Below are 14,521 nucleotides of genomic sequence, written 5' to 3'. Positions count from 1 at the left end.
ACAGTGAAATGAGTTTGTTTTTTGTTGTTCTGTTTCTGAGACCATAAAGAGGCAAACAACACTCTTTTCAAAGACTGTTCAGCTTGTAATCCTAAAGCAGTTTCTGGTGATCTGCACCATAGGTGTATCTATTGCTTATATCATAAACATATGGTCCGGGATGCCCGCCACCCCTTCCACCACCAATCCCAATGGTAGGAGACAGACACAGTTTGAACTTTTGGAAGGCAGGGGGGCCTCACGACCCCCCTGGCCGTATTTATTTATTAAAATATGAAACCAAATTTAAAACTTTCAATTAAAACGTTTCATTACATTTGATGAAGACAAGTATCCAGGCTAACCTTAACAAATCTCTAATACAAAGATTTTCCTAACTGAGTCTAACATCATAACATAATGCATTTTGTACATCCTATCGTTAGGGGCCAACGGCAAGGTCTTAACCGGTGTCAGATCCCTATCACCAATTTCCGCCCTCACGTGTGAGTGGCGCATGCGCAGAGGACTTTACCCTCGTAGCCAACTGTAACTTCCCTTGTCGTGGGGGGCCCCTTTTACTCGACGCCATCTTAAGGTCGTCCGAGTTCCCGTGCGGGGTATCGGTAAGAAGGACAGCGTGGGCTCTCCCCCCCCCTTTCCCCGTACTCTCTTCCGCCGGAGCGGATATCCGGCCCCCGGGAAATTCGTGGGAGGGGCATATAGCCGTCTCCCCCTGGGCGATCCCATCCGTAATGGGTGCCTCCCCCCCGTGGGAGGGGCCAATGGCCGCCTCCCCACGGGCGCTCCCTAGGGACCTTGAAATCACTGCTCACCGATCCTGACCTTACCGCCACAGGCCAGATAGTTGACCGACTGTCTGGCCCCCCGCACACCTCCTATAGGTCATGTCTCCTCAATCCCACTAGCCAAGCTATCATGTCTCCTATCAATGTCATTCCCCACCCTGGACAGGTGTACCCCATCATCTGAATAGCAGTGATCCCCCCAGATGCACCCATGAGATATGCTTTGAAGATGAGCCGAGCAAAACAATTTCTCCATTTTATTGTTGACCCTCTTTACCGAATGGTTCAACGCTGTTGTGGACAATCCACCTCGCCATACCCTCCTCGGAATCATGTGAGACCAAGCTATTGTACATCCTGGGAGCGTCTCTGCTAACCAACTAACTGCAGAAAGTATGTGCTCAATTAAAGCCCGTCTGCCCAACCTTACCAAGTCATTGCCCCCAATGTGCACTATGACTACAGATGGCGGTGACCTGTGCCGCCCTAACAATTCTTCCACAAAACTTTGCAGCCGGTCAATACACAGGCCGCCCTTCCCATGGAAGGACACCCTGAAACCATATTCCTCAGATGTGTGGATAGCATCACCTGCCTTGAATATGTCAGCGGCACGCCTCACGTATGAGTGGCCCACGACCCAGACCACTCGTCTTCCATTCATTGTTCCTGAAGTGGTGGTTAGCTGATACTGGTCCGGTCCCAATTTCCGCCCTGCGTCACAGGCTCGTGAAACTGTAATCCAAACAAAAGACAACAAGCGTGAGTGCACTTCTTCAGTAACTTACAACATGTGCAGCCGCACGTACCGTTTGAAACAATTCGAAGACCAGCGGCCTAATTGTTTAACATTGTCTGCCTGTAGACCCCGAGCCGTTGCTTCTGTAGCGGCCCCTATCCTGAATGAATGGGTCCCAAAATCAATCGGGTTCAAGCCCGCAGCTGCAATCGTGATTGCCAGCACCCTCTGGAACTGAAACTTTGTTAACGGGGTGCCGTCAGCATGTCGCGGGCCCCGCCCCCCCCCCCCCCCCCCCCCCCCACGTTGTCAACCTATGCTTTAGGTAGGCCTCAACATGCCTCACTGGACAACAGGGACTACCTGGAGCGCATCATCACATTGCTATTCCCCTGAGCCTCCTGGTCCGTCTTTGACCTGGCTATCGTGATCAGCAGGGAATCCCCCCTCACTTGCGTGTGATCCCTGCGCAGTCCCCCTCCGTATCTCTTTTGTTGGCAGCCACTAGTTCGCTTACCCGCATGGCCCTATAGAACGCCAACACAAATGCTGCCCGGAATAGTACGACCTCGCTAGGTGAGGAGCATGTTTCCTCCAGTTTAGCCAACAAGGAGGTCAATCTGTCAAATCCTATTGGGTGCCTGGTATCCTTTTTGCGCCCCTCTAGGCGCCGCCAGCCGCGCAGCGCCTTTCTGACTACAAAGGAGTCCGTCGGGTCCCTGATCCCATGGAGCTGAGCCATAAATGATACGGCGGCCTTATACCGACTAAAAATTGGGTAAAGGACCCCTCCTGACCCCATCTATGCTCCCATGCAGGGCCCAAAAAGGCGCAGTACGAGCGGAACGCCCCTTCATAAGCTTTCCTTGTCCTGGGCACTAAACTGGCTGCCACAAGGTTTTGTAGTCCGGGGTGCGATTTGCCACAATGCTTCGGGAAATGGCGCTGCCACTAGCTCCGCTGAGGGTAAACAATCCCTGAAAGCCTGCATTTTGAAACGAGAGAGCGCATCAGCTGCATTATTCAGTACTCCCGGCACATGTTTTGCCCTGAATTGTACATTTAGTCTCAAGCATTTCAACACAATTTCTTTCAACAATCGCAATATCCACTTGCAGCGTGCTGCCTGCTGGTTAATGCACTCAACCACAGTCATGTTATCGGACCAAAATACCACCGAGCGGTCTCGGAACTCTTCTGGCCAGGCCGACAGTGCTACCCAGATGGGGAATAGCTCTAGAAAGCCAATGTTGCTCGTCAAACCACTTGTTTCCCACCATGCTGGTCATTTCTGGGCCGACCAACGGTTACCAAGGATCGCGCCAAACCCCACACTGCCCGCAGAGTCGGTCCATAAACCTAGTTCTGCCGACGAAGCCGGGGCTTTGCTCCAGACTACTCGGCCGTTGAAATCCGCCAGGAATGCCAGCCAAATGTGCATGTCCTGGCGAACCTCTGCCGACAGTGTCGTGCGATGGTGCCCTTCCTTGAGGCCAACCATGGCCTGGGCAATGGATCGTGAGAAAGGTCGAGCCATCGGCGTAACCCTCAATGCAAAGTTAAGCTGACCCACTGTTTGCTGTAATTGGTGCAGTGTCACTTTTACGTTCCGAAGACATTGCAACGAGGAGGCCCTGAATTTGGTGATCTTTTCCGCCGGCAAGCGGAAGCAACCCTCCACGGAGTCTAGTTCGATACCCAGAAACTCCAGGGAGGTAGTTGGCCCCACCGTCTTACCTTGCGCCAACGGTACCCCGAAACCCCGCATGAGCACGCAGAAATCTTGCAATGCCCGTGCACAGGCCCGAGAGCCCGATGGGCCGAGAAACAGGAAATCATCGAGATAATGCATCACATGTTGGTGCCCTGAGGCCTTCGAGAATACCCACTCTAAGAATGAGCTAAACATTTCAAAATAGGCACATGAAATTGAACAACTCATCGGCATGCACATATCCATGTAGTACTTCCCCTGAAATGTAAAACCCAACAAGTGCTGATCCTGAGGATGTACCGGAAGCAACCTAAATGCGGATTCAATATCCGATTTCGCTAACAATGCCCCGGGGCCTAGGCGATTCAACATCACCACTGCATCATCGAATGATGCATACCTCACACTGCAAATGTCTGCATCGATCGCCTCATTAACGGAAGCCCCCCTTGGTGCAGATAAATTATGAATGAGCCTGAATTCTCCCCGCTCCTTCTTGGGAACTACCCCTAATGGGGAACACACAAAATTGGCCGTTGGTGGTTCACCGAACTGTCCTGCAACCCGCCCCAAACGAACCTCTTTTGCGATTTTTGTGGCAGCCACTGCCGGGTTGTGCTGAACCGATAGTTGGTTTTTGCATGAGGGGGTCCCCCGAAAATCACCCGCCGGGATCCTAAAGCCATACGAGAAGCCATCTCGCAGGATCCCAGCGGACACGCGATGAGGGTATTTGTTCAGCCAGGGAGTCAAAGCCAGAATATCCACGGGCGATTGCTTGGACCTCCGAAGCACCGTGTCAATCCTGCTTGGTACCCACCTTTTCCTCCAGTATTATTGCCTCTGGTTCGGCAGCTCGTCTCGGGGTGGGAGGTGTAACCACAACCTGCGCAGGCATGCCTGAACCTACATGTTCCCTGCGGCCTGTTACACGTTCCTTTGTTAAAACCTCAACACACCCCTCGCTTATTCCCATTCCCGCCCGATCTAGACGGAGTATCTCCCCCGTAGGTTGTTCGAAAGGGCTGTGGATGTTTCTGCTGAAAGGCCCTGGAGCCGTTTGCACTAGACCCTGATCCACCCGCCGCGCCCGGCAGGAACTGCGCATGCCAAGATACAGTGTCTAAACAATCCCAAGTCAATGTTTCATTAAAACTCTTTTGCTTTTCTAAATGCCACATCATACCCTTTCCATTCTTCTCCTCCATACTTCTCTTGGAAGCCGTGATCCTGCTCTGGTAGCAAGCAAGGTCTCCCAACAGTTCTGTTGTTCGCTCACCCACAATCGCTACAAAAACAGAGAAAGCCCTGATCCAGTTCATCATGGACTCTTCCACCCTGAATTCAGCCATCTTTGCCCTCCATACACTGGGGTGCCATAAATCCTTCTGAGTTTTGGCAAATTCCAACTCACGATTGTCTGTCAACAATGAAAACATGTTTATATATTTGTTTCCCCACACCATCTCCTTAGTTGCCATAGGAACATGTTGCGCCAAGCATTCCCGCATTGATGGTACAGCGCCCTCCCCCATTATTGGAAGCGATCTCTTACCGGTTTCTGATGTACCTCCGGTCGAGTCCGTCGACTTATTCCGATTTTTGACCGCGGCCGGGTTCGCCACCTGTGGAGAGATAGAAGGCACGTTCGTTGCCCCAGCGCCCCTTGTCTGCCTGAGCTGTTCGATAATCTGCCTAGCTTCCTCGGCTGGATCTTCCACAGCCGCGGTTCCCCCCGCTCCCTTCTTTAACCAAGGTAACACAGCCGCCAACTGAATCGCTAGTTCGGGAGGCATTTGGTCGTTATCTAGCGGCGTGATTACCACAGGGATTGGCAATCCCCCATCCGGTGTGGGTACCGGGCTGGATGCTGGTGCTACTGGGACTACCGGGACCTCCATTAGGACTGGGGCCTCGCTAGGACCCGCTTTCCCCTTCTTCTTTTTCCCCTTATCCCACCCTGGGGTAATGTTTGGCAAAGCAGGCCCCACGATCCTCTTAGGTCGCCCTGAGGGCCCTGCTTGGGCCTCCACTTGTTTCCGGAGGGCCGCTAAACTGCGACCCAGCTGGTCTACTTTACCGAACTTCCTGTCCATCGCCGACACTTGGTTCACCAGTGTGCGCAGCATTCGTTCCATCTCGGACCTCTTTCCACTCTTCTTACCAGGCATATCCGCATTCTGTTTTACCTCTGCCTGTTTTCTAGTAGTGGCTCGTACACCAGCTACGCCTTGACCACTGAAACAGAAAAAACAACGATTACACGTTCAAAAAATGCAGCTTGTTCCCTTGAGGGCTCACGAGCGACGAGGGGTGCAGCCTTCGGAGCGCGGGAACAAGAGGTCGCTTGCCTGGATTCCCGCGCCTTTTATTCTTGCAGTGGGAAGGCAGGGCAGCGTCCCCATCCCGCCCAGAGGTGCACGGACTTCCGGGCGGGTGTTAGGACAACCCTTTTAGGCGACGGGGGCGTGCTCCAACCACGCCGCTATGGGCATACCGGCCGGGACATGCCCCCCGCCCGCAAAGGTTTCCCGGGGGATCGGGGCACCCAGCTATACGTTCGGGGTGACCGAGTGGTCTCCCCTTTCCATAAATCAACCAACTGTGACATTTGTACAACCTTTTCACCCAAGACTTCCTGTGACAGGGACAGCTACCTGGCTTATCTACAACAGTGCAAAAGTGATGCCTCGTTCTCTGGATGCCCCCTCATTAGGCTATGATTCAATGTGACGGGCCCACTCTTCATTTCCCACAGAAAACTAAAACATTTGATCTTTGTTGAGGTGTTCCAGTAACGGATTCCTAATTACTCAATTTCTGTTTCCAAAAAGCAGTCAATCTCTTTAGCTGCTGTTGATGACCACCAGACTCCCCGTTCATGTGGACATCAACAGGTCGCTTGTTGCCAAAGTCTCCATCGACAGCCACCTCATGGTTGTCACAGGCCATCTTGTGTTCAAAGCAGTCATGGCTGGCCACTCCCTTTTGGTTAGTTGTGGTTTAATTATTCTCAATGGCTGCCATGATCACAGTAAATGCCAAATCTCTGGTTGCACATTGCACCTCTTGTAAATACCAATTGAACGTGGTTAGGTGTTTACCAAGTGCACTATTTCCACCCTATTTTGAGTTTCAGACCCTGGAATGCACAATAGTATTTCAGTTGTGCATGTTTTCCATCATTCCAAAGTGCAGAAACATGTTTTTGTGGTTGTATTTCACTTAATTTTTCCATGTTTTATCATTTTACTGTATGGGGCAAAATTCCTGAATTACACAGGATCCATTCAGATCGTTAGCCCAGTTGGAGCTCAAACAGTAATTTGAAACCAATAATGGAATTTGTGCTCAAATCATAAATATGTCAGTACTTTTAATAAGCATAATCAAAAGGACATATTTAGAATTTAGTACCGAAACTTTTCCAATAGCTGTCACTTGAGAACCTTGTATGGCGCAGAGTATGTGTTCAAAGCCCAAATGTGAATTTAAGATAACATGTACATTTTTCCTATGGTGCATTAAAATCTGGGTTCGATGCAGAATGAGTTTAAGAACTAACAAATGTATTTTTTGTATGGCCAGCACATTTCTGGAAGTTTGTTGCGCAACTGTGCATTTCAGCCATCTATCCTATCCACTACATGCAGCATTAAGAGAGATCCTCCGATGATCCGCAAGTTGGCTTTTCACCAGGCTTCTCTACTCGCAATTGCTACGAATTTCGCTGGGGTTCCTTTGGGATGTATTTTCACACAGATTACTAATTCCTTTAGATGATTGGAGTGGGGATCTCATTGTTAAATAAAGAAACACCATATAGCTCATTGTTTTGCACTAGGTGTAGTGTTGTTTATAGTTCTGCAATACCGTGCATGCACAATTTAAATTGAAAGTTACATTAAAATGTTCCTTTTAATGTGTAGATATGAAATTCTTGGTAGCCTAATGAAGAACACTACAGACTTAATATTTTAGTAGTAAGATTGTTTTAAGCCAATCTTGTACAGATACAGCTATTAACTTTGTGTTCTTTTCATCATCCACCCATTTTAGGATTTAACGTCGGTCGGAGTGCCAGTGGCAGATCCACTCTTAGAGAGATTAACCGTGATGCCTGTCATTTTCCAGGCTTTGCTGTTCTTCACTCCTACCTCCCAAAGCACACAAATGTGCCGGCATTGTATTTTCTGCTCATGGCACTTTTTCTGCAACAGCCAGTCACTGAACTGCCTGAGAACCTGCAGGTCAGTGCACCTATCAACAGTGGCCGAACTAATCGGGGCTGCCAGGTAGGGATTGTCCTGTAAGGGCTAAGTGTATTTGTGTCTTACTAATAATAAAAGAGCTAATGTGATGTCTAACCTTCCGGTGATCTCACCCTATCATCAAGATGCATTTGCCCCAGTTGCCTCAAGATTTGTATAGATGAAGAGATAATAAAGAGAAAAATTGCATATGCCCTGTCTTCCAACACAGATAACATGAGATATTTCTTCAACAACATTTTGCACATTCGGTTCTTTTTTAAACACCTTGAGTAGCAAATCAAAATATTCTGACCCTAAGCTTGGCATTGGCTGCTAATGCATTAGTGATTTTATTAGTGTCGGGTTTACCCCCCCTCACTTTTTAGGTGTATTTATTGCTTAGGGACATGCAAAACAAAGTATGTGAAGCCACCCAGCATATTAAAGTTTCCTAAAGACACACAATAAATGAACGAATGCAGAACAAATCAAAACATTCACCCCAGTCAAGAGATCCATCATTCTTTTGCTCACCATTCCACCCCAGTTTAGTCCTGGCATATGCAAATCAGTCTTGACCCTGTGCCTCATGGGAACAGTCCAGCCCGAACTGCCAAGCCAGGTCCTCCCTGGACTGGATACAAGCATCCTAGGACCGGTTTCGGGGTTTCACCCCTCATCAGCCAGGATAGTTTGATTCCAGTAGCACAGTGAGCCCAGGACCCACATCTGGGCATACCTGGCGCACTTAGGGTGAGAAAGCAAAATACATACAATTGATGGACAGAATGCAGAACAAATCAAAACATTCACCCCCAGTCAAGAGATCTGGGTTAAATCCATTATTCTTTTGCTCACCATGCCACCCCAGTTTAGTCCTGACCATATGCAATATGAAAGTTTCCTGCCATGTGCAGTGGTAACATTGGGGTCAAAGCATCTTCATTTCTTCAAGGGGGTAGCCAATTTCAGTTGGGTAATGGCCAGATTTAATGTCCAATCCCTTATATTTATAACATATTGATATCTATACACTCTAAATAGAGCGGACTGGACGTTTGCTGAATTTTTGGCAGGTGTCTTGCAACAACCAAACTCTAAATTAGACCTTCAGTTTTCACATGAGCATTTGAAAAACAGATGTTCTGTTGCAAATCATCCCCCTTTTTTACCTGACTCACTCTATCCTTTTACTGTGTATTCCTATCTTCTGGCCTGTTACTATTTTGTTTTAAATGCCTTTTCCTGTCACTCGATTTGATGCCAATTAAGGTAATAGCAGTCGTAGGAAAATAAAACATTGGCTTTATCACTGTGGTGTTCAATGCAGAAAGGGAGAGAGAACACAGTAAAACAGAAGTTGTCAAAAGTAACATTTGTTCACACTATGGAAAGGCCTGCTACACAATAACATAAGTAGCTTTTGAAATACATGTTTTAATAAAAGAATGTATGTGGACAACTCCAACACAGGGATGTATAACATAAAGGTGAAGAGGATTTTAACTTTAAAAAAAAATCTTTGTCCAGTCTCCATATAGAAGACGATTGTAAGAATAGGTTTTGTTGGATTATTTCAGTGAATCTTCAAATGGTTAAGATGCCGACATCTTGTCTTGCTAGCAACACTAATTTCCAAATAATTGCTAATATGTACCCACCACTGACAGAAATTTAATTATTTACTTAGACATATCAATCTTGAAAATGTTATTTGCTTTGTGAGATAAAACAGCAGACTGCTCTGTGTTTGAAGCACTTTGTGCAGCCATATTTGTCTGTGCTGTATTTAAAGATGCAAGATACCAACAGATATATTAGAGCTCGAGATATTACATACAATGTTGTTATATAGATGTGTTAGGCTTAAACTTTTTTTAAAATACTTGGCCAAATATAGCTGATGCAAATATATTGTACACAGCCGTAAACAGTGGCACCTTTTATGTTTTTACTTAGTTTGACTTGGAATCCATTTGGAGTTTTATCTTTGGAGTTCCTGCCTCAAGTGGAACTGTGGTTTCATCGATCCACAGCGTTTGCACAGAAGCCGCCTTATTGTTGCTTGCTATGCTCCGAACCATGCTGAATTCCGTAAGTCTGTCATTATGCAAAAATGTATTTTTCTACTTAAGTACAAATGATCTTACTTTCTAAGATAACCAGTCTCAATGTAAGTGACTAAAAGCCCTCTCACCCACACTAATACACATCCTGTGATGCTTGTCCAAAGTGTCAGACATATTAAAGGTGTGTTTAATTGCCCTCAATCCATCTGTTCCCCCATTCCTGCAGTGGGTATGCCATTGCATTCACTGAGGAACATTCTCGAAACTTGCAAATCCTCTTTTAATCCCGCTTTGAGGTGGACCCTGTGGTGTGGGAGGAATGTGCCAGCCAGGGCCCAACCCAGTCTCCTGCAAAACGTATTACCTGCTCTTACAGCCATGCACGTGAAATCCAAATGACGAAGCAGAACCTGTAAGTTTTTCACCTGCCCCTTGGCTTTGACCAACATCTGGTCCAGCAACTGTATACAATGCTGCTTCTTGTACTCCAGCAATCTGGTTTCCATCCTGACAGAATCCAACTTGAGGCCCAAAAATGTAAGCAGCTGCACTGGTACCACCGTCTGCTCCGGCTCCAAAGGGACACCCACATCCTTTATCAAATCCTGAAACAAACACAAAATCTCCTCACATTTCCTGGACTGAGGTGCCCCTACCATGAAAATATTGTCCAGATATTAGGTCATGACCTCCTTACCTGCCTTGTGCTTACAAATCTTCTGCAAAAAGGTACTAAAAGTCTCAAACAAGGAACATGAAACAGAGCAACCCATAGGTAATGACTTGTCCACAAAAAACTGCCCTCCAAACTGTATGCCCAATAACTCCTAGTCCTCCGGGTGAACTGGCAGTAAACGAAAAGCTGACTTCACGTCACATTTTACCATTAAAGCTTCCTGTCCTATTGTATTCACCAGCTGCACCACTGTGTCCACTGATGCATAGTGCACCCTACTACACTCCTCAGGAATGAAATCATTCACAGACTAGCCCTCTGGCCAAGACAGATGATCAATCAAACAAAACTCTCCATGTTCCTTCTTGGGTACCACTACAATCAGAGACACCCTTATATTATGCGGAAGCCAATTGTGAAACGGGCTTGCCATCCTTCCTTCCTTTACCTCCTTCCATTGCTTGTTCCAAACCAATTCATCCTGGCCCTGCCCCAAATTAAAATTGTCCATCCATTAGCACACCCTTGGGCCATCCTAACATAAACGAAAACCAAACTGAAAACCTGTTAACTGTCTTTTGTGTGCCATCCCCAACAACCCAAGCAATATGCACCACTGATCCACCTTAACTGGCGTATGCGCCCTATCCCATGGGGTTCTGACCACCTCTGCCACCGCAATCATTGGTACCGGCCCACATCCCTGCATTGGAACCCTGCTGCCCGAATGCGCCCACTTTGGTGCTGCACTGACTGACTAACTGAAGTACTTATAAAGCGCTCGAATGCCGAGGCGTCTTGGCGCTGTAGTTACGAGGAGAGCGGTGAGAGCAGATCTTAATGTGAGGAGAAAAGCCAGGTTTTTAGTGCCTTTCTAAAACATTGTTTGGATTTTTGTGAGCGCAGAGCAGGGGGCAGAGAGTTCCATAGTCTGGAGGCTTGGTACGAAAAGGACCTGCCGCCCCATCGCATTCTTCTTATTCTTGGCTGACATATCAGATCATGATTGGCTGACCTTAACGCACGCAATGGCACATATCGAGGGAGGAGTTTGGACAGGTCATCTGGTCCCGTGCCGTACAAGGATTTGTGGACCAGACAGAGGGCCTTAAACTGTATTCTGGATCTAACTGGGAGCCAGTGAAGTTCCTTGATGGCTTTGGACGTTGGGTGGCGGTAGGGTAGATTTAACTGGGTAAGCATGTGCTTCCCACCGCACATAGACCTTTTGTGGCGATATCTACAGTAGTTCCACAAACATAGACCCCTGTTTGGGACCAGTACGCACCTCCAATTCCCACCTGTCCCTGCCCCTGCCTGGATGTGATGCCCTCAAAAGGGCTTGTAAATGACCGACCACCTGCTTCCTGTTTAAATTCATGGGGCTGGCCACTCTGGCTTCATAGTCTGTGGAAACAACTCATTATACAGCTGTCCCCCAAAGGTCATCCTCCTCTTCTGAGAGGCGAGCCTGGAATTCCTCATCATAACGCACTTCAGCCCAACCCCTGAAAGTGACCTGCGCCTTGCGCACTATGTAGAGATACTTAAACAGTGCTACACACCTCTCCGGTACTTTTCACAGTAAACATTTGCATATATGAGTGAAGCTGCTGTCCAGTTCTCTATATTAACTGACACCCTGGGTCTATGGGACAAATCGTACTCCTTCTCTTTGGAACCTTCCTTCGCGTGCACCTCCCTATATAAAAGCTTAAAGATCTCAACGTACTTCCCTTCCCAGATGCACTCTTTAGTGACTGACATTAGATGGGCCCTAAAGGTTTCGCAATCCTCATGTATGGCAGTTTTCTGCACTTCACCTCCTTACTTTCTTTCTTCTCCCTGCACTCTTGTCCTCCCCTACTGACAGAGAAGCCCTAGCCTCCTGTTTTATCCCACTCTCCCCTCCCAAATTTAGTCTACTACCACTTTCTCCTTCAGTGCCTGTCCCCTGGACTGCACATACTACCCCTTTAAAAAACGTAGGGCCAACTCCCCTTGTGCCTGTGCCTCTAACCCCACAGACTTCCCCGCCAGCTGCACTCCCCAGCCTCTTTCCCTGCCACACCAGGTACTTTATCTGAAAGAAACAGGTTAATGTTAGATTCCTTACCTTAGAATATCCCCAGGCTTCAGGCTGGATCCGGAAAGTTTTCGTCCGCAGTACCCTTGTGTGTCGGTAGGCGTCGTCTGCGGCTCCCCGTCCGCCGGGATGACGTCGTCGGAGTACTTAGACGCCGCCCTGCACGCTGACGTCAGTTCTTCTTTTTTCCGCGCCAGCAAGCGCAGATCCGGGAGGAGCAGTACTATTAGGTGCTGTAGGGATACCTAGCTTCAAGCCGTGCGACACCTGTCACCGCCTGATGTCGGTGACCGACCCCCACCATTGGTGTCCCTACTTCCTCGGGCCTGACCACGACGACAAGTCGTGCCCCGACTGCCGGGCCTTGACTTCAAAAGCTAGGCGGGAGCGGTCCCGCAAGCGGCTCGATATCCGGCAGTAGGCTCCGTGCCGCTCGAGGTCCCGGTCGAAGAGGAGGTCGAGGTCCCGGTCGCAGAGCCGCAGTAGTCGCTCGTTGAGTCATCGCCAGCACTCCTCGGGCTCCAAGTCCTCTTGTAAGTCGAGGCACTCAAAGAAGAAGTCGAAGAGGTGACATCGCTCTTCTGACTCCCCTCATCACTCACGCAACACGGCTGAGGGTTAGGGCGACACCGCCCGTGCTGCTCCGTCGGAGCTGCAGGCGCCACCTCCAGGCCCATACCCCCCGGTCCCTGGCCTGCGAGCGACGCCGGAGGAGATTCCTGACTTCCTCATTGCCATGAGGACTCACTTCCCTCCGTTGAGGCCTGCCGGCGTGCCTTCGGGCCCCGCAGACCCGACTTGGGGCCTAGGCGGGCAGGTGGCTCCGGCCCTGGCGCTGTCGGGTGCTCCGGCGCCGTCGACTTCGGTCCCGATGTCGCCAGCCCCTGTGGGATCCGTCCCTGGATCTTGGTCGATGCCAGTTGACCTTACTACCCCTCCGCTGGCACCGACCCCCATGATGTCGTTTCCGGAGCCGCCCTCGGACGACGTTGGCCCCAGTTTCAGCCCTGGTCCGGGTCCGGCATCGGAACTGCGCTGCTTGGCGCCGTCTCCAGCATCGATGGGTGAGAACTTCATCTACGACCCGGCTCTGTCATTCCAGCCTGTTTACCATGACACGGATGACGGGGAGGACTGGGAGGGGTCTGAGGACCCTCTGGCACAGCAGTGCCAGTGAAGCCAGGACTGGGCAGACGCGCTAGGGGAGGCCAGTGGTCTGGGCACTTCGCTTGACACTGGATTCATCTCTCCTCCCTCCGTGGCTATGGAGGAGGGTGCCACTTATGGTGTGGTGTTGCGCAGGGCAGCCAAGGCCTTGGCTCTTGAGCTCCCTGCTGCGGCCGTGAGGACTAATCTCCTCACTGAACTGCTTCAGCTGCCAGTAAGCTCCTCGGAGCCTCTGCTGCCGTTCAATGAGGCCCTCACGTACGTTCTGTTGGGCACCTGGTCCAAGCCCTCCACAGTGCCCCCTGTGGATTGGAACATGGCCAGACGCCACCGCCCGTTTCCTAGCGACCCTAGCTTTCTGTCCGTGCACCCCACATCGAGAGCCTGGTGATCCAGGACTCTACGTCCCAGACCGCATTCCCGACCGCTCCTCCGGATCGGGAATCCAAAAGGTTTGATCAGTTTGGGAAGAAACTGTTCTCCTCATTAAGTTTGGGGTTGCGGCCTATCAACACCGCATGCCTTTAGGGCCGTTATACCCACACTTTGTGGGACACGGTTGCGGACGTGCTGCCCAGTGCCCGGACTAGGCCCGGGCCCGGCTCGCCTAAGCCCTTGCGGAAGGGCGAGATGCGGCGCGTTATTCCATCAGGTGTGAACTGGATACCACGGACTCATTGGGAAGGGAGATTTCCACGACTGTGGCGGTACGCCGCCACGCCTGGCTGAGGTCTGCCAATTTCTTGGGGGATGTCCAGGCCATGCTCATGGCCATGCCCTTTGATGGCCGTCAGCAGACAGTGCGCTTGAGCGTTTCAAGGACTCCAGGGCTACGGCCAAGTCCTTGGGCCTGTCGGGCCAGCGCCAGCAAACTTCTGCTTTTTGCCCCTTTAGTGGCCAAGGAAGGGGCACCCCCACACATCCTGAAAGCCACAGGCCGGAGAACCAGCCTTAACGCGGTCGCAGATGTGGTAACCGCTGTGGCGCTGCCGGGGGTTCAACGGCAAGGTCAGTCCACATCCGCTCCTG

The 14,521-nt window shown here is 49.9% G+C and overlaps 1 protein-coding gene across 4 annotated transcripts in view; it reads left to right on the top strand.

Moving 5' to 3' along the window:
* Nucleotides 1–14,521, top strand: part of WDFY3 (WD repeat and FYVE domain containing 3) — a 2,050,643-nt gene that overhangs the window by 1,130,607 nt on the left and 905,515 nt on the right. For 2 of the 4 annotated variants that reach the window (XM_086961876.1, XM_086961874.1), the window contains 2 exons: nt 7,301–7,536; nt 9,454–9,588. In XM_086961876.1, the coding sequence (XP_086818002.1) occupies nt 7,301–7,536; nt 9,454–9,588 (371 nt within the window). The remainder of the gene's footprint in view (nt 1–7,300; nt 7,537–9,453; nt 9,589–14,521) is intronic. The other 2 variants (XM_086961875.1, XM_086961873.1) reach the window with 1 other exon arrangement.

This window comes from Lissotriton vulgaris, chromosome 3_1, assembly GCF_964263255.1.
Source record: "Lissotriton vulgaris chromosome 3_1, aLisVul1.2, whole genome shotgun sequence".
NCBI classification, from domain to species: domain Eukaryota; kingdom Metazoa; phylum Chordata; class Amphibia; order Caudata; family Salamandridae; genus Lissotriton; species Lissotriton vulgaris.
This window is presented reverse-complemented; position numbering and strand designations above follow the sequence as displayed.